Raw genomic sequence first — 20,291 nt, forward strand, 5'->3', positions numbered from 1 at the left:
AATACTCATTCTGAAAATGTGAAATGCACAGTTTGTTTTTTGGGCAAGTTAACATTAGAGGCCCACTGGTACCTTCTCTGAAATGTGAGAGTTTATGAATGGTGGTTTTAAATGATTAACATTAAGATGACACTTTAGATTGAAAGCTAATTTTTACCCACCATAAAAGGAAGCATCTGAAAGGCACTTTAATACACAGATTGGTTTACATCTTCTAATGTTTACATATTCAGACTTCAGCCTGAGCTCTACGACCCTCCTGCCTTGCAGGATCCTAGAGCCTGGGCTCTAGCCTGAGCCCAGAAGTCTACACCGCAATGGAACAGTGTTGCAGACTGAGTCAGCCGATATGGGCCAGCTGCAGGTTTTTCATTGTAGTGTAGGCGTACGTTGTGGGAGCAGCTTCTGGCTGGGGGGTGTGTGTTGGCTGATGAACCTAGTGTGTGTGGGGTGGTTCTTAAATCCACAGAAAAGAAAATGATTTCTTTACCCTCCATGAGGCTCCCTTTCCTTCTACAGATTTCCTAATGTCATAGGAAGGGGATCCTTGCGTCTGTAGGCCTTGAGGGGGAGATAAGTGAGAACAAGGAGGTGGAGGAAGGAGGTGGATCAACACTTCCTTTTTTTGAGACTTGTCCACACAAGGAAGTTGCACTTTTCTTTTTCCAGCACAATCTGCCTTGTGTCAGCACACACCTGAGCTTCTGTCTGCTTATCTTGCTAACTAAATTATTAAGCCACTTCACTTCACTGACTTAACTCAGTTTTGTTGGAATTCATTGGTGCAAGGTCCATGTGGATGAGTTGCCATTCTGATATAAATACTTCAATTCAATTAGTTTTTCTATGGCTATCCATGCTGCAGTTGGTCATTGGTGAACTGACCTGTCTGGTTAATTATGCACACTCCACAGCTCTAGAGTCAGGATCCCCTAGGTAAGATATCCTGTGTCTTCGCCTCCTGTCCCCACCCTCAGGTCTGTTCTTCTGGCATATGCCCATGTTGTCTCTTTGTGACTCAGACTCATTACAAGGTGTGAGGCAGTTGTAGTTCCCCATGCTTCCACATGGTCCCATAAAGAAGTCCTTGGATTTAATTTTGCCATGGGGAGAGAGAGCACACCCAGTCTCATCTCTCCAATGGTCACTGGAATGCTAAGGTTTAGTAAATGAAGGAAATGGGTTACTCCTAGGACAAATCTCCATGCCAGAGCAAAGCCAAGGAGCAGCAACAGAACTATAAAATACACAGGATGACCAGGCCTCTGGCAGTACGTGCACTATGTGTGCGTGCTGTGAGGGGTTGGATTTTTTTTTAAAGTTTTCTTTAAGCCCACAGGAGGGAAGAACCTCCAACAAGTTTTAGGTGGCCTCTTGGTTCTCAACATGTGAAGCTCTCATTTACAAAGCTCTGAAGTCTCTTTATGAAGAAAAAAATTCCAATAGTGCCCCTCTTAATGGCTGGGTTACATTCTGTCAGTCTTTGAGGAAAAGGGCTAGAAAATAATGTTTTAAATTAAAGTTTAGGGTTCTACCAGCCCTCTGTTGCCTTAATTAAGCATGACAGGGCTGACATTACCTAAATTTCTAATAAGAGAAATTTTATTAACTTTTGATAGGATAGGTTACTGTTCAGAATTATAGTGAAGGTACTAAATCACTGTTAAGGGAGTCCAGTGAGGTAATTTTTCTTCTTTAATACAAATTGGCAAAGCGTTATAAGGAAACTATTTACCTGCTGTTTTCTAATGGATCCTAATTCAAGAACCAACTCTGTTTTTGTAGTGGAAAGAGACTGTCTGTCTGCTTCTGCTGTCCTGACAGGGTAGGTGGAGTCCTTCCTCAACACTTCCTTGGTCATGCGGCAGTAGTTCATTCCTTACTTCTGCTGTTCCAGCTCTCTCAGAATTTTTGGTAGGCTTAACTTTTTTAGTGGGCTTCTCCAACAGAAATAGAAAAATGGAAATTGCCAGAGTTGTATTACTTCACTTTACATTTGCTGTGGATCCTGCTTGGCGTTCAGACTTCCCCACTGACTTCAGGAAAATATATTTTTATCTTTTTCACATGTAGTGGAATTGAGAGCTTGCCTCCCTTTTTTTTTTTTTTAATTTAACCCTTTCTCTTTACTTGGTTTGCTTTCATTTCCTTCATATTCTGTATGATGCTTCATGTGAACATTTCCTCAATCCCCTTTTCTTTCTTCAGTGAAGTAGAAATTGGTAGTCTTATTTCACTTTCAGAACATAGAAGGAACTTTCTCAGCTATCATTAACTTTCCGGAAGCTTCTGATCAGCTTTCTTACAAGTCATCCAGTATCTCATTAGATTGAGCAGTAGTGAACAATTAAGTGCACATGAAGTATGAGGGCAGTCTGGGAGATGGTGGAATTATCTTGGAAGTTCCAGACATACAGAAGTTTAGTTTTGAAATATAAAACTAAAACTGAGAGAATCTTCACTTGCTGAGAAGAATTGAGGGAGTATATACTTCTCTTGAGGCCAAATCCTGTTCCTATTTTGTTCCCACAGAATATTCTTACAGGTTTTGTTTTGTGGAGCAAGATGTGAGGGGACAGGACATGGTGGGCATATATAGAGATGCACACTAGAATCCAGCTCTGCGTGCTATTGTGCTGCAGAAACTTTGGCTGAGGTTGATTGCTGCTGTACAGAATAACTGACCATTCTTCTGCATGTAGTTAGGACACAAGTGGCATAGTCCTTAGCCCTAAAACTGGAGTTCGTGGCCTTGTTTGCTGTACTGATGCAATGTCCTGTTTTCCTCCTCTTCCAATCCCTGGCAGAACTCCCTAGTGCTCAGGCTGGGTTTGGGGCCTTAAATTTGTAAATTCATCTCTCTCTTCAGGCTGTTTCCTGCATATTCAGAAAACAAAAACTGCATTTGTGTATGTTTAGAAGGCCTTCTTTGGAACCATGAAGAGTAGACCCTTATATCTTTTTAGATGAAAACTTACATTTCTGAAGAATTTAAGGGAGTCTTTCTTCTTTACCATTCACAAGGGAAAATTTCCTTCTCTCCACTGGCAAGGAGATTTCTGGAATAATGTTTCCAATTCCAAGTTCTTTTCTTCCCTGCTTAAAGGGACACTAGCCAAATCTGTTTGAATAAGAAGAAAATAACTTTCTTTATTCCAAAAATGCTGTTTTGTTTGCACACAAGTCTTGGGGGCCTGCTCTTGTGTATTTGCCTGCACTTCACATATGTAGGTGTGTCACAGCCTATGAAGTAGTGTTCTTAAACTGTTAAACATTCCTCTGTATCTACATAACCAAATAAATGGATCTCAAATGGATACTTGAGATTTCACTTTTAAAAAATATTAATAGTAAAATGAGGAGGGGCAGATTCAGACCAATATTCTACATTCACTCTTCTTAAGTTTTTCCTAAGTGTAACACACTTGGTGTTAACAAGATTGACTATCCTTTAACAGTAATTTGTAAATATTTTGCCTTATGACAATTCTCCTTAAATCAAAGGGAGGAGGCAGAGGAAGAACACTTAAAATGTAATCTGTGATTGACTACTGATGTGGGTTACCATCTGGAAAATTAATGCAAAGCAGCTACAGCCTTCTGACGTGCTACAAGGTCCTATAGCTTGTTGCTTCCAGACCGGTTAAACCTCTCTTGTGTCTTCATAGGCTATGGGATACTATATTTAAAAATGTTGCTGCTACCATTTGTTTTGCATGTATTATGCTTCCAAGACTGGGAATAATCTGCCAATCTGACTGGCTTGTTTTATGATCATTCCTTTTAAAACACTATATGTATAGAAAGCCCCTAATAGACCTTGGGCTAAATTACGTAATTCTGAACAGGGTTGTCCTTCCTTCAGATTTTACATTGCTGAGAGACAAAATTAGAAAATTGTTGATACCAGGAAGTTATCTGGTTAGTAGATAATTACCATACTTTCCAGTATTAGTAAATTCTAAAGTTTATGGTATAAATGAGAATTACCCATTCCCTATGTTAAAAAAACCAACAAAACAATGTCCACACCCATCTCTTCCCTTCCCTCTCCCCCACCCCTTGAAATAAAATGATTTGGAGAGGGACTATGCATTTCTTATTTCATTCTGAGTTAATTCAGTAGATATTGCTTGGTTTGTATCTTGGGGTGGGGATGGGAAGGAAGATTTCCTTGTAATGGGATTCTTTGTGTTGATCTAACAGCAGGGTATACTGTTAAACAGTCATTTCTTGTTTGAGTTGATTGCATTTAAGTGGTAGGTGTAGTGTTTAGATATTATATAAAAGAGAATGTTAAATATGAATTTGAAACTCCTGCATTCTTCAAAAGTGGTGAACGTGCAAGTGTATTATGCAGCTCCTCCCAAACGTCTATAGCCATGGTGTTTGTGCATCTTGAATATGCCACATTTTACATAACTTTTTTTGAAATGTGCAAAAATAGTCCCTATTAGTGTCCCCTCCAGCCCCCCGAGGAACGATTGGTCCAGTAATTAAAGTGCTAGTCTGCACCGTGACACCCAGGTTCAATTCCTTGCTCTGCCTCAGACTTCTTGTCTGAAACTGGACAAATGATTTAGTCTCTGCCTCAGTTTCCCATCTCTACCCCACAGGGGTATTGAGAGGATAAATGCTTTAAGGATTATATGGCACTAAGAAGATTGAGGGGATTGGGGCCATATAGGTACCTATGATAGATGGGTAGATTCACGTGTTCTCCTTGTGCAATTTCTTTTCTTTTTTTAACTTCAGAAGTTGGACCTTGAAAGAAATTTATAACCCATAGTAAAAGGTTCTATAGCCATATAAATAAAAAGAAAACAAGAAAAGAAGTCTGACTGCTAAGCACTGAGGATGGGGTGGAGATTAAAGATAATCTAGGCATGGCCATCACCTAAACAAATACTTAGCCTCAGTTTTTAAAAAGGGTAATGAGTTTAGGAGTAGTGCCAGGGTGGCCAATGGAAATGAGGATATGGAAGTAGAAATTACTACATCCAAGGTGGAAGTCAAATCAAACATCTTTAAAAGGAGTAAATTGGGGTGGGGAGTAGTAATCTCTATCCAAGAATAACTTTCCCATCTTCTCCAGTTTAACTAATAATTTCCCATGTGGAACTGTATCAGATGCCTTACTGAAATCCAGGTAGATTAGATCCACTGCATTTCCGTTGGCTGTTTTTTTTTTTTTTTTAAATGATATCTTCTCAAAGAAAGATCAGGTTGGTCTGGCAAATCTACTTTTTGTAAGACCATGTTGTATTTTATCCCAATTACCTTTTACCTCTGTCCTTAACTACTTTCTCTTTCAAAATTTGTTCTAAGACCTTGCATACATCTGATTTTAAACTAACAGACTTGTTGTTTCCCCCTTCTTAAAAATAGGCACCCTCCAACCCCCTGCCCCTAGCCATGAGCCCCCTAGCACACACGCAAACTGCTACTGCTGGTCCAGTGGCTGCCCGACTCAGGCAGGCCCTGAGCCAGCACCAGCCGCTGCAAAAGTCAAAAAAAGTCACGGAATCCGTGACCTCTGTGACAGACTCACAGCCTTACTCATGAACCATGGATAAGTTCCTGCATACACTGACTCCCGGGCAATGTTAAGATCTCTGGGTATATACTTTCCTACGAACAAAAAGAGATTTAGTAGGTCTCAAATTGCCCAGAGGTCATACCCTGCCTAGTTGTCTGGATTTCACCACTGAACCCGCTGGAAAGAGACACACATTCTAGAGAGAGAGCGCAACTTGACCAGTCATCATTGAAACAAGTTTGATGGTTTGTTGGGGGTTTGATTCTTTATGCACCTCTAACTGACATGCTGCAACCATTCACCCACCTCCTCGCTTTTGGAGAGTGCCTTTCCCGTTTCCAACAGGCTTAGTGGCGAATTACAACAGACAAGTCATAGAGGCGGATAACATCGGGCTACACCATCCACTTTATGTCCCTCTCTTTCTTCCCTCTTCGGGGTCCCTCTCATGATCAAGAAGGGCACACTGTCCTTTGCTTAGGAGCAATAGAGCCAGTTCCATCTCTTCAGAGAGGGTAGGGGTTTTATTAAAGTATTTTCTTGCTGCAAAGAAGGATGGAAGATGACTCATCTTAGATCTAAGACCAATGAATAAATTTGTAAAGTCTCAGAAGTTCAAGGCGGTGACTCTGGAAGCTATAATTCCTCCTCTAGAAGAGATTGTTTTTTCACCCTTAACTTACAGGGCCCCAATTATCCGCGTACTCTTCCCCTCTCCACCCCCCAGGAAACAAGTTAGATTTACCATGGGCCAGGATCATTTTCAATACTGCGTATTCTCAAAGGTTCTAGTGATAGTAGCTGCTTACCTTCATCAAGAGGAGATTTTAGTCTTCCTGTATCTCAATGACTGGCTACTCAAGAGACAGTCTTACGAAGCAGTACCGGCTTCCACCCAGACAGCCTGTTCTGTCTTTTTTATTTTTTTTATTTTATTTATTTTTTTCTTTTTTGGAGGTCTCTTTCCAGTGTAGAAATGTACTTTACATTGTGATCAGCCCTTATTCAATATATTGCTTGACAAAGTCACCAGCTATTGCCCTGCTTCTAATCCACTTTTTTTTGTTGAGAAGGAGAAACTTGAGAAAATTGTACCTCCATGCCATTTGGAATCCTTGGATATCCTTGATTCTTTTCATTTTGTGTTTTGGACTGGGCATAGCATTGAGATTGCTCTGGTCTCTGTGGTTGACTTCATTCTAGCAAAGGATGCTGGTCAGGTAGCCATGTTTAATTTTATTAATATTTGTCAGCTGCCTTTGATACTGTTGACTTTAGATTCTGATTTGCTTGTGGACCCATCCAGTGTGGGTCATATGATTTTCATTGTTCTCAGAGGCTTGGGCCTATTGCTTACTGGCTCTCAAGTGCCTGTTGTACAGTTCCATGAGGCTTCATCTTTCCTGATCCTCATGTATGCGAGGCCACTGTGGAAGACTGCAAGACTATTTTGGTTGATGGGGCTACCAATCGGGGGATGACCTCTATCTTTTCTTCACCAGCCCTTACTGTGAGGGTGCTCGGTTTTTTCTCTCTGCCTGGTTAGGCATCTACAACGTATTCCTTAGAAATCTAGACCATGCCACAGTAATCAGTCTGTCGCCTTGATTTGACAATATGCTCTACATGGGGCTATAGTTGGACTACTTGAAAGCAGCAGATGGTATTTCCTGCTTGCTAGGTGATGGTAGTCAATAAACATACTAGGTTTTCAGCAACTGTGCTGTCTTTCAGGTGTAATTCACTGTGAGGGTCTTTTAAGTATGGTTAGGTTCAGGGTGGATTTGATTTAAATCAAATTGATTTAAATCACTAGTCAAGAAGACTCTATTTAATCTTGGATTGCTACATAAAAGTGCATTCTTGTTGGCTGTTATAACCTTAATACATATTCTTCGCAACTCAGATGTAGGTTTCATTTTTAGAAGATGCACACTATACATTTATAAAGCGATTTATTTTGAAAACTTTTCAGATTAGCTTTTACAACTATATCAGAAAATGAATAATTGTTTGGTTATTTCATTTACCAAAGGTAACTGAAGCAGATATTTATGAAGTCATTGGGATGTGAACAGTCTCCAGTTCAACAGGATAATCATTAATATTTGGAGGATTTTCTTGCCATGTTGTATTAGGAGGAGAACATCACCAGACAGACATTTAAATGGTTTTATTTAACTATAACAACCACCTTATGTATTCTGGATTTTTTTTCTTCAACAGCAAACATACAATATTGTAACAAAACAAGCATATGCATTTTTGAATTTAGTTAAACATTCAAGATTTTTAAAATCAGGTTTGTTGTTAAAATTAACTAAAATAGTTAAATGAAATATATTTTTAAAAAAACAAATTAAATTTGACTACGTCAGTCAGGTCAACACGAGAAACTTAAAATACTGGCTTCTGCAGCTAACTCAGTCATCTTTACCATTTTCCTGTTTGTTCCTGTAAAGTGTGGGTTCTTAATCTGGAAAAGAAAAAAGCTTTCCTGCTTTTTCAGGTCCCAAACGATTTCTCAATTTAGAATGAATTAGTCCAAAGGAAGAAAATATTCTTTCTACACCGGCAGAAGAAGCTACTGCTGTTAAGTGAGATTATCCCTTGAACAGTCTCTGAATCCAAGTGCTTAAGTGACTTCCACCAGTTCACTGGTGTGACTTTCTTTAAAACATCCTCAGCAAACTTATTTCTTGAATGGTTCGCCCTTTAGTTCTGAAGTTTATTAAGGTTGGCATTATGGAGGGATGATTGCTGGATGCCCATGTCATAGCCAACTCCCCTGCTTCAGCAGTTAAGGTTTGACCCTGGTACAGAGTATTGAGAATATTTGCAAGAAAAGGAGCTGGAGACCGTGCTTGTCCCATTTGTTTTTTTAATGCTTGTAATTCAACTCTGTCATTGCATATTTTTCTTTTTAAGATCTCACTCAGTTCCTTCCAAATTTCAACTGTGTCAGCAAATAAACAGCGCTTTCTCTGCATTTTGTTCAAGGCTACAGAAATAGGCTTCAGGGTACTCAGCATGTGTTCAACATTTCTCTTAATCCCAATGTTGAGAACTTGGGCTGTGACAGTGCCATCTATTTTTTCACAATTTGGTCACAAACTGTCATCAGATTAGGCCAGTTTTTGATACAGTGCTCAAAACAGTCCACGACTGAGTTCCATCACATGTCTTGTGGGAGAGTTAGCTTGGTTCCTCCCCCTTTTTTCAGAGCAGCTGCTGCAAAGTAGTTGTTATGGAAGTATTTTGCAATTTCAACAACATTTAACTTTTTTATTTCTGGAACACTGAAGTCTTTGGCTAGGAGGTGCATCAAATGAGCTCTACAACTGTATGTTAGCTTGGGACTCTCTTCTACATTTCTTCTCATCTTGGATACATTTGCAGCATTGTCTGTGACCAGCCTGCATACTAGACATTTTAAATTTTTTTCCACACTTTGTTATAGCTTTTACTGCTGCTGCTTGTAAGTATTCTGCTCTGTGTGCATTTCCTGATGTATCAATTGTTTCTGGAAGGAAGACATTTCCTTCTGTTGCCACACAAGCAAATACAGCAGGATCATTGTGGACATTGCTCCACCCATCAAGACTCAGGTTAATAATTTCACCCTCTAGACCTGTTGCACACTGCTCAATTTCTCTTTCATACACTTTATCCAGCAGTTTGCCTGTGACACCTGCACTGTTGGGTGGACTGTATCCTGGTCTTAATAACTGAACCATGTTAATAAAGTGTGGGTTCTTAATTATACGGAAAGGAGAGTTCGTTGCATAAACTGGGCAATTTTTTCATCAATTACCTCTTTTTTTGTAATCTGCTGGTTCTTATCAAAAACTTACCTATGGTTGTTTCTGGATGATGGAGATTTTTTTTCTCTTTGCTACAGGTGATATACTGTGGCTATGTGACATACATGATGTGACTGAAACGCTATCATTGGCAGATAACTCTGAAACTATAGAAAATGATGGTGATCTTGAAGGTGGATAGTCTTCAGAATCCTGTATGTTGAGGAAGGATTCTCCTAAACAAAATAAGTCAATGCAGTTATTTAATTATTATTGCCACACTGCTCATTTAGTATTACTCCATTGCATTCACTGACACTGGGTACTACTTTAAAGGTGAAACTGTAAAAGGAAGATCTGCCTATTTCAGCTATTTATTTTTTATCACACTGCATCTAAAATGCTAGTACCATACAGTAGCAACTATATTTTTTGCTCAAACATGAGAATTCAAGAATAGTCCAGAAGGAAGACAGGCAGTCCTTAAGAAAGAAGTGTGAAATAAAAAAGTTTACCAACCCAAAGATCCTGCATGTTCAGACATGTTCCTTTCATCATCTTCAATGCAGCTTCCTCCTGAGAAGGAACACTTCTCATGATGTCGTTATTTTGGGCAACCAGGCCTTGCATTTCTTTGTTTCACTGTTTGCATTTTGCACGCATGCCTATCTTACCCACAGGTAGAGGAACTTCATTAAAATATTCCCAAACTGGGTCTCTTTTACAGCCTGCTGCCATTATAGGTTTTTCCTTCTAGTGAGAATAGTATGGTAGATCTCAAATCAATGAAGGCTACGCTCAGAAAGACCTCAAGACTTCTGGAATATGCTGCTCAAACAGTTTCACTTTTGTTACTACTGCCTGTCACTCCCTTCTCACATTTATCTCCAGACTTCTTCTTTCTCCAGATCTATTCTGCCCCAACAATCTTCTAATTCATTAAACTTTTTGAAACTTTTTGCACTTTTTGAGAGAGGTAAGGGATTGACTCTGTGTACACAAATTTGCAGAGGGACAATAGGGTTGAGGTCTGTTATTTCTCACCTCTGTATAATATTATTATTTATTTTATTTTTGCTGTTAACAAATGTTCTCTGGAGACACTAATCCACAGTTTGAGAACTGCAAAACCAAGCATCTCTGATAGTGCTCAGTCTAGAAGATACCGAGTCCCATTGGGTAGATAGAAAGATTAAACTAAATCTATCCACAAGTCCCTGGAACCCCATAAGATTGGGTCCCCTAATCCATGAACTATTGGAACTCATTTACAAAACTTTTTTTAAACATTACATGAATATATTGTTTCATACTGTGGAATTAGAATTTATAATCCCTATTCCATGATGTTTTTGATATCTTTGAGCTATGATGTATCTTAATTAAAACTATCTTTAGATAGGATTCTCTCCCCCTCCCCTGCAAAAAGTATTTTATAAAAAAAAAAAATCTGATTTTTATCCACCCTGGTTAGGTTATTGGCTATCTGAAACTTTCTCCTTATCAGCGGAGGTCAGCCCAGGTGCTTGAACTAAAACTTCAGATGTTTAATGCCATGAGGCAGTTGTGGGGGCAGGACACTTCTGGTGTTGGGTTTTTGGCTCTGGAGATTGCTCCCTCTTCAGATTTAATGAATCACAAGCTTACTGACATTCAGGATGGTCCAAGTGCTATTTTTCTCAAGTAGGGAGAAAATTTGGTGATTTGGTTGTTTTGTGGACAATGGTCTTTGTCCTTTGCAAGATGTAATTATGTTGTGTTAGACTGGATATATGTACTCTGAGCCTTAATGTATGGTGCATGTCTTTAAAAAAACAAAACAAAAAACCACACCTTCCCTCCCCCCATAAATATCTTGCTTAATATTACTTCACTAACATACCAACCCCCCTCAGTCTCCACCTTCAAGAAATCACTTAAAACAAGGTTGGGTATAGGTTTTTATTTGTGTCCTATTTTTGCATTTTAAATCCTTTCAGACTGTCATCTCTGCTGCTAAACTATGCTGTATAAAGTGTACTTCTGTGGTACTTAATAAATGATGATTTGAAAGCAGTTTATTTTGACATTAGAGGTCAAGTTATGTAGCTACACCAAAAGGTTCCTAACATGGTTGTCTGTCTCTATAAAACCCATCTATATACAGGCTGCTGTTAGCCCCATCCACCCTCACTTCGTATACATCTGCAAAGTATGAATCATATGTGTTGTGGAATGCAGTTTCTGTGTAACATAAAGGTCAAGCCTCTGAGCTTCGGGGTTGAATGCCCATATGTGGCTACTTAGGTTTCTAGGTAAAGCAGAGTAAGGTCTAATATCTGTCTTGGGTTCCTACTGTTGGCCTTGGATTTTTCAGCCAGAATTTGGTCCACTTATACCAATATATTTTTAGATTACCCTATGAACATCTGGTTGAAATATATCGTAGAAGATTCTTATAATTTGCTTATTCTTCCAAATTATAAATACAAGCTAAAACATTTACTATTTTTCTTTTTCTAAGTGGAACCACATAATTTCAGCAGTTCTCTAGTGGTCTGTTTTTCAAAAGGGTTAAAAATAATAAAGGAGCTAAAACTAATCTTAGATTTAATTGCACTACTTTTTATTTTTTTAAACATAATTTGCTGTGTATTGGCTCTTATCTATCTTGGTAAAGGAGTTATTCATGTTTTGATGTTCTACATAAGTACTGTTGTGCTTGAGTTGGTTTCTCTAAAAGTTTTAAATCAGCTTAAATTAACTATATTGTGAACTGTTTTCAGAGTAACAGCCGTGTTAGTCTGTATTCGCAAAAAGAAAAGGAGTACTTGTGGCACCTTAGAGACTAACCAATTTATTTGAGTATGAGCTTTCGTGAGCTAAATTGGTTAGTCTCTAAGGTGCCACAAGTACTCCTTTTCTTATTGTGAACTGTGTGCCATATCTCAATTTTGGCATCTCCCTCAAAATTCCTTTGAATTTCATGTGAATTCAATATGTTGAATATGGAATGCAGCCTAAAATATCTCCAAAACTAGTTTCCATGTGAGTCCACTTTAAAATGTGGTACTTCTTCAAGGGGCCTCTTCACATACCCATTCTTGATGTGCCAGAAGGCTTGGACTGGCACTTTCATGTCTCCTACCTCTGAATGTTTGAAGGGGGCATCTGTAAAAGGGATATGGCACACAGACTACATCATTTCCTTACAACTGTGATGATAGGTGGGTCAGGAACCTTGCCAGGTCCTTGGAATTGGATTTTTTGGACTAGATCATTTCCAGTGACTTCTTTAATTAGGCATTCAGTGTTTTTTCTTTTTTTTGGCTCAGGATCTGATGCAGTTCCTTTGTTCTGGTATGTTGGAATCAAAGACAAAGAAACCAGGGTTCCGGAGGTGCACCTCTTGCCCAGCATTGTTTCCTCTGCTTAATGTACTTCTGGGGGAATTCTGCAGCAGTGCGCATGCACAGAATTTACGTTCACTGCAGATCTTTGCTTTCCTAGAGAAAAATGACTTGCTGACTGAGAAGCAAAGGGAAGCCACAAGAGTAGTCATACAACCCTCCCAAGCAGTATATTTCAGGGGCCCAGGGCAGCCAGCAGAGAGGTAAATCACTGTTGGGTAGGAGGCAGGACTAGGGAAGACCTGGTTGGTGGCTTCTATCCTGTACCGGGCTCAGCTGCTAGTCCTGGCTGGGCTGGGGGGGACAGGACTTCCTCTTCCCTTGCATGGCATCCAGGGCCAGGTCAGACCCATCTCCAGATTTCTCCCCTGGCTGAAGGAAGCTCTGCAAACTCCCTGTTTCCTGCATTCCTCAGCTGCAAGGGGGGATCCCTGTACAGGGAGCTGCTCCCCCATCTGCCCAACCCCTGTGCATCCAGACCCTCCCGCCGAGCCCCACACTCAGAATCCCTCCTCTGATGAGCTCCACTTTCCCTGCATCTGGACCACTCCAACAAGCCACCTGGATTCCCACCCCACTGAGCCCCAACAAGCTGCATCTGGACCCTCCCCTGCATCTTCCACGCACCCCTGCTGAACCCCAACCATCGCCTGGACCCCCTCAGAGTCCCATTTCCATTGCACCCAGAATCCCTCCCCAACAAGCCCCTGTGCATCCGGATCCCCCTGCACCTGGATCCCCCACGGAGCCGCCTGCACCCAGATTGCCCCACACAGAACCCTTTCAACCCACACCTGGATCCCCCCACACTAATCCCCTTCCCACTTCGGTCCTGCCTTGCTGAGCCTGCCCGCCCACACCTGATGCACCTGGCACCCAGGGGCAGGGCCCTGGGGTGTTTCTGGGGCAGGCCAAGTTCTTGCACTTGTCGTTGTCAGGGTTTGGTTCAGCCTCACTGCTGAGTCTGTGTCCTGGGGGGAGCTGCACAGTGATCTCCCACCTTTGTGCAACCAGTGGCCTATGCTCCCCAATGCTATGCTGGAGCCTCCACATTTAGTTCACAAATAAAATTTGCAGAACTTTAAAATATTTTTGCTGCAGAATTTTTAATTTTTTGGCGCAGAACACTCAAGAATATTAATGGAAAGTAATTAACTTTTTTCCTTGCTCTGTGTGCATCACCCTCAGCACCAGAAAGGACTATTAGAATTGCCTCCTTGCTATGCTGTTGAGGCAGCGTTAGTGGCTAAACCTTCTGGCTTTGAAATGCATGGTTTCTTAAGTGTGGTGACACCAGGTTCCGCTCTGACCTCTGAGGGGGGTTAAAAAGCCTGGTATGGTGTCAATAATTATGAACCCACAAAGATTTACTCCTGGGGAAATTCTGCACCAAAAAATTCTGCGCACAATATTTTAAGATTTTGCATATTTTATTTGTCAAAATAACACAACAGAATTATGCCAGTTTCAATTATTTTGTTAATTTATTTCAAAATATCTGTCAGCAAGTATGTCTGTAAGAATACAAACCAAAACAAAGATTCTGGTAAAAAAAAAATTCTTCTTTTTTTCTTTTTTTTTTTTTTGGACAAATAGATTCCTTACTTGGCATATTAATACAGAACTTTGTATTCCTTTAAATTACAATATTGAACTGTGTATTTCCTGCACTCATCAGAAACAGTGCAAAGGCTTGGGGGAGTCAAGGATAGCAGAGGAGCTGAGAGAAAGGAAAGGAGCCTGGGGTGAACTTGGAGGGTTGTTGCATGTGGGTTTGAGAAGTATGGAATGGGTTTTTTGAGGGGTAGGGGTGGTGTTGTTGGGGAGCCTCCCACATGCAGAACCTGGCTGACCCCAAGCCTCTCCCATTGAGACAGACACATCTGTCCCTGTCCCCGAACCCCTCATCCCCAGAGGTCTCTGCTGCCCCCTCCATCCCCATGTGGCCTTACATCCCCACTCCCATTCAACCCCTGGCTCAAGGCTGTCACCCCACTAGTGCCTGAGCCCATGCCCCACTCTGTCCCCCCAGCCATTCTGAACCCCAGTCTGTGCCCCCCACCAACAGCTCTGTGTGCCCCACTCTGTCTTAACCTAGCTCTGTGGGCAGGGTGCAGTGATGAACTTCTCCTCCTGAGGGAATTGCACAGAATCTTTCTTTTTCCCCCCCACAGAAAATACATTCTGCCCCAGAGGTGCTGCTGTTCCGCCTTTTACCCATTAGATTCTGCTGTGGTACCAGAACCGCCAGCTGTGTTCATGCCGCTGGCTGGTCTGGTGCCACAGCAGACTCTGGTGGGAAAAGTTGGAACTGCCGCACTTGGGCAGTATATATTTTCTGCTGGGGGCGGGGAGGGAGGTAGAATTCTGCACCAAACATGAATTCTGCACATGTGCAGTGATGCAGAATTCCTCTAGAAGTGAAGATTGCAAAGTGGTGGAAGCCCTAATGCTTGGGATGCTTAACATTTAAAAAGACTTCTTGTTGTGCCAATACAATATTGCAAAAGGAGAGGCCTGATATTTCTCTTCCATTTCCATCTGAGTCTAACGTCTGATTGCTGTTTATGCTACACTGCAACCAGGGCATTCCATTTAAAAGACCTTGCATCTCCAGATTTAGCTGGAGTGTTTTGTTTCAAACGGGTCAGCAGTAGTGACAAATGTAAAAACAACTCGAACCTTTCAAGTATCCTTTTAAAGTTTCATTTGCAATATGGAGTGTTCAGGTTTAGGATATTAAGAGGATGTTTTGGTGCAGAGTTGCTGTTGTGGACATGCCTGTAGGAAAATGCAAATTCCAATTTTTTTTCTTTCGGATTTCTTTGGAGGATAAGAAATAGACAAAATATTTAATGAAACTGTGAACTTCAAGAAATCAAATCTACTTGCCGATGAAATATAAACATAGCAGAAGTACTGACTTGTGATGAATATGCATAAACTGTTTTAACCACTGATATAGTACCAGATTATATAAAAGGTTGTGTACAGTTGGTTCAACAGAACCAGAAAACAGAAGTTCAGCATAGTTAGACAAACTTTCAGTATTGTACAACAGATATGAGATACTTGTAAATGTTTGCTTGTCCAAGTCCTGTGGATTTAAATCTCTCTTCCTTTCCCACTCCCTCCCCAAACTGATTAGAGCCTTTGTTTGTGTAGTATGAAACATACATGTGACAATTTCATGTGAAACTCTTCTGTTCCTGCTCAGTCTTAAAATGTTTTCCTTTCAGATCAAATCAAAGATAAAATTAAAGAGAGGGACAGAGAGAAGCAGAAAGAAAAGAAGAAACATAAAATAATGAATGAGATCAAGAAAGAGAATGGAGAGGTCACATTATTGCAGAAAGGTATGTTCAAACGAAACAGTATTCATCTGTAATGTGTTAATGTCTAAAATTATATATTTCCAGTGAATGCTGAATTTTAGTGACACTTTTCATGTTTTAATTAAAAGCCCATTTTCCAGATGGTTGTAATGAGGCAGTGTAAAGTTTACAAATTGAAAACTGAAAATCCGCTTTTGTTATATGTGCTATTAACAGGAAAAAAGTATGTTCTCCCTGTTACCATAGTTTAAATGTCCTATACATCATACTAGTGCTATAAATTACATAATTTAAGATAGCTGCATCTTTTGTTATGGTTTTTGTATCTAAATATTACTGAAACTAACATTAGGCTGCAAGGTCAAGAACTCAAGTTAGGAAATGCCAGAATTAAGATTAGGAGTACTTGTGGCACCTTAGAGACTAACCAATTTATTTGAGCATAAGCTTTCGTGAGCTACAGCTCACTTCATCGAATGCATACTGTGGAAACTGCAGAAGACATTATATACACAGAGACCATGAAACAATACCTCCTCCCACCCCACTCTCCTGCTGGTAATCGCTTATCTAAAGTGATCACTCTCCTTACAATGTGTATGATAATCAAGGTGGGCCATTTCCAGCACAAATCCAGGTTTTCTCACCCTCTGTCCCCCCCACACAAACTCTCCTGCGGGTAATAGCCCAAAAAAGGGGGGGGGGTGAGAACCTGGATTTGTGCTGGAAATGGTCCACCGTGGTTATCATACACATTGTAAGGAGAGTGATCACTTTAGATAAGCGATTACCAGCAGGAGAGTGGGGTGGGAAGAGGTATTGTTTCATGGTCTCTGTGTATATAATGTCTTCTGCAGTTTCCACAGTATGCATTCGATGAAGTGAGCTGTAGCTCACGAAAGCTTATGCTCAGATAAATTGGTTAGTCTCTAAGGTGCCACAAGTACTCCTTTTCTTTTTGCGAATACAGACTAACACGGCTGTTACTCTGAAACCTAGAATTAAGATGGTCTCTGCAATCTTAATTTGGCCACCTTGTACCTATGCATTATGATAGTTTTTGGGGTCATTGCTATAGGATTATTAGTTAGCCTGTAAAGAGGAGAGAGAAGCCCATTCTCAAGTTATTGGGAATTCACTTCACTCTGAAATAATCCAAGTTTGTTTGACCTTTAGACATAATGCAATGTGTCTGTGCATTATAATAGTGTTATAATTACGTGATTCCATTTGTTTTCCTACTGGACCCCTGCGTCAGTCAGTGCACAGGATGGACAGTGTTCATTTAATGAGCAGCTATTCAATATTTTGTGTTTTCTTCATTGATCAATGTGGCACCCCAGGCCTTTTTTACTGCACACTATTCAAACCTGCTCTGAAAGCAGAATTATTAATTTCCTCATCGGCTTTTCTATGGCACTCATCATAAGTGTCTACTCCTTACGAGCATTAATTTATCTGCACAGAATCCCTGAGAGGTGAGGGGCATTATCCACATTTTGCAGATGGGGTGTTGAGACAGATATATTCAGATCAAAAGTATCCACTAATTTTGACAACTGTGTGAATATGCACAGGCTGCTTCAGTTGTATTACAGCACATGGAGCTAGATGAATTCTGTATTGGACTTTGTGTGTCACACTACCAAGTTGATGTGGGAGCAGGAAAATATTCTATGGTAGCAATAACCACTCCTCTAGCAGCAGGAAGATATTCTGCAGTGGTGGTAGCAGGACAAGGTGGTAGAACTGGAGACCGCCATGATGTTTGGATAGGAGGACCAGTTCCTTGGATAATCTACATAGCATTTTGTGTCATTTTTGGGCCAGGAAAACTAACGTGGCTTAGTGGGAGAAGATGGTTCTGCAGAGCAAATGACCAGCAGTGGCAAGAAGGCTTCAGAGCAGCAAGGATTACCTTTTTTGAGACCAGTATAAAACTGACCCAGGAGCTTCAGGGACAGCATACCAATGTGCACTGCCCCATATCTGTGGAGAAACAGGTTGGCATTGCCATCTGGAAGTTGGCCACTCCAGAACATTACCAGTCTGTAGCCACCAATTCAGTGTGGGGAAATCCAACTGCTGGGACCATTCTCATGTAGGTCTGCTATGCCATTAAGGTGCTGTCTAACCAGTTCAGGAAGCTTAGTAATGCTCAGAGGTGATTGATGCTTTGCATGCATGAAGTTCCTAAACTGAATTGGGCACATGGATTCCATCAATTGCCCCATCATTTCCCCCCAATCCCTTCCCTCCCACCTGCTGTGGTGCAGCATTTATAAACAGAGAGAGAAGATTGTTTCTTCGTGGCGCTGCAGGAAATGGTGGACCACCGTGGCAGGTTTACAGACATAAATGTAGGGTGGTCTAAAAGGATCCATGATGCTTGGATCTTTCAGAACTCAGTCCTATTTAAATTAATGGAGGAAGAACTGTGTGCCCCCCAAGAGTAATGTGGACATTAATGGTATGGAGGTTGGTCCGGTTATTCTGGGAGATCTGGCTTATCCCCGGATGCCTTGGCTATTGAAGCCATATGTGAGCTGCTTGGACAGAAGGAAGGAATGTTTTAATTATCACCTGAGTAGTTGCTGGTTGGTGGTCAAGTGTGCATTTGGCCATTTGAAAGGAAGATGTTGCTGTTTGTGGAATAGGTTGGAAGCAGCCGAAAAAGATGTTCCAACCGTTATAATTGCATGTTTTGTTTTTGGAGAATAGTTGAGAGAGACAGAGGAAAGCCTTACTGATGGATGGGAGACTGGGGTGTGGAGACTTGCTCTGAGGTCTGAGCAGACAGTAGGGATTCCACAGAGAACATAAACACCCATAGGAATACTGTCAGGGATGCCTACTGTTCTTGTATTTTGAGTCACATACCTGAACATGTTAGCCTGGAGGGATGGGGTGGGTGGTGAGATGCAGATGTGAGTACTGGGGAACATTGTGTGCATGTTTTGAAGTTTAACTTTCCTTATGTGCTTTTGTAAAACGCTGTGAATTATTTCAACTTTATTTCAAGGATTCTTTGTTTTAAATGTAGTGATGATTCGGGCAGTATTGTAAATCATTATTATGAAATTTTAATGAAACCAAAGGAAAAATATCTTTGGTTAGTTAAATGTTTCTAAATACAATATTAACCAACTGTACACATGTTTAATTACTGCAACAGTGCAAACAGAACTCAAAGTGCAACAGTAAGAACATTTCAGATACCACAATTTGGTAAGGGAGATAAGTGACTATAAGCCTTGGCTTGGATTTTGGGGTTGAGTACCTCTGCTCAAACTTATCAGGGTTGTTGCAAGGTTTAAAAGAGCTGGACTCCCAAGTGCTAGTGTTCTTTGTGCCCAGAAGTTGGATCTGTCGTGAATGATCACAGCTTCTGGGAGCACTGCTGTGGGGATGAAGAGGTTAGGAGTTGCTGCTGGTCCCAATGGACAGCAGTGTGCAAGGGCTGAAGGACATGGCTGGGTCCCAAATTATGGGAATGCAGGGCCTGTTGGCCTATCAAGAGCATGTTTTGCAGAAGGGCATTCTGGCTCAGGAGAGTGTCCATGAGTTGCTTCTGCATCTGCTTGTTCCATGCTCTCTTTGAGCATGGTGATTCTGTTCTTGGCCTCTGCCATGATCTCCTGAAATAAGTGCATTTCTTTGTCCTTTTGATTATTCTTGTAAAGCCTCCATCTCTCAGCCAGCCTGGCTTTCCTCTGTGACTCTGGAATGAATTCTGAAAACATGTTGTCCCTAGTCGTCGTCTTTCTCCCCCTCCAGATTGGCCAGCCTGTGAGTAGTAGATATAGAAATGTTGTCCTTGATTGTCTGGCTGTTGCAGGTGCTGTGGCGGTGGGGGTGGGGGGAACCTTAGCTTATTTTGTTTGGGCTATGAACAATGAGAATCATGATTTAAGCATGTCTGTGATCTTGCCTTGACTCTTCCCATTCTTGGAAGAAATTCAGAGATCTAAGTGGTCAGAGTGTATTTGGATTTCAGTGTACTGTCTGCTTCTATGCTGTTAGGGGTGAGGGTGGCTCCAGGTTTGTTTGCAGTTTTGTTTTCATGCTGGAAGTGCTGTTATGGTGTCATAGGTTTAAAGAGTGGGCTATGGGGTTCTTGGGAGGTGAGCTGGATTGTAATTCCCTCTACATCTAGGATGTCCTCATTTTCAATGACATCATGCAGAGGTGGATGACTAGGAGGTAGAAAATGGTCTTATTCAAA

At 41.0% G+C, this 20,291-nt stretch overlaps 1 protein-coding gene across 7 annotated transcripts in view; it reads left to right on the top strand.

Annotated features, from left to right (window-relative positions):
* RSBN1L (round spermatid basic protein 1 like) overlaps positions 1–20,291 on the top strand; it is a 94,241-nt gene that overhangs the window by 6,842 nt on the left and 67,108 nt on the right. For 6 of the 7 annotated variants that reach the window (XM_073328571.1, XM_073328574.1, XM_073328572.1 and 3 more), the window contains exon 2: positions 15,971–16,087. The exons of the other annotated variant lie outside the window; for it this stretch is intronic. In XM_073328571.1, the coding sequence (XP_073184672.1) occupies positions 15,971–16,087 (117 nt within the window). The remainder of the gene's footprint in view (positions 1–15,970; positions 16,088–20,291) is intronic. 7 annotated transcript variants of the gene reach the window in all.

This window comes from Lepidochelys kempii, chromosome 1, assembly GCF_965140265.1.
Source record: "Lepidochelys kempii isolate rLepKem1 chromosome 1, rLepKem1.hap2, whole genome shotgun sequence".
Taxonomy (NCBI): domain Eukaryota; kingdom Metazoa; phylum Chordata; order Testudines; family Cheloniidae; genus Lepidochelys; species Lepidochelys kempii.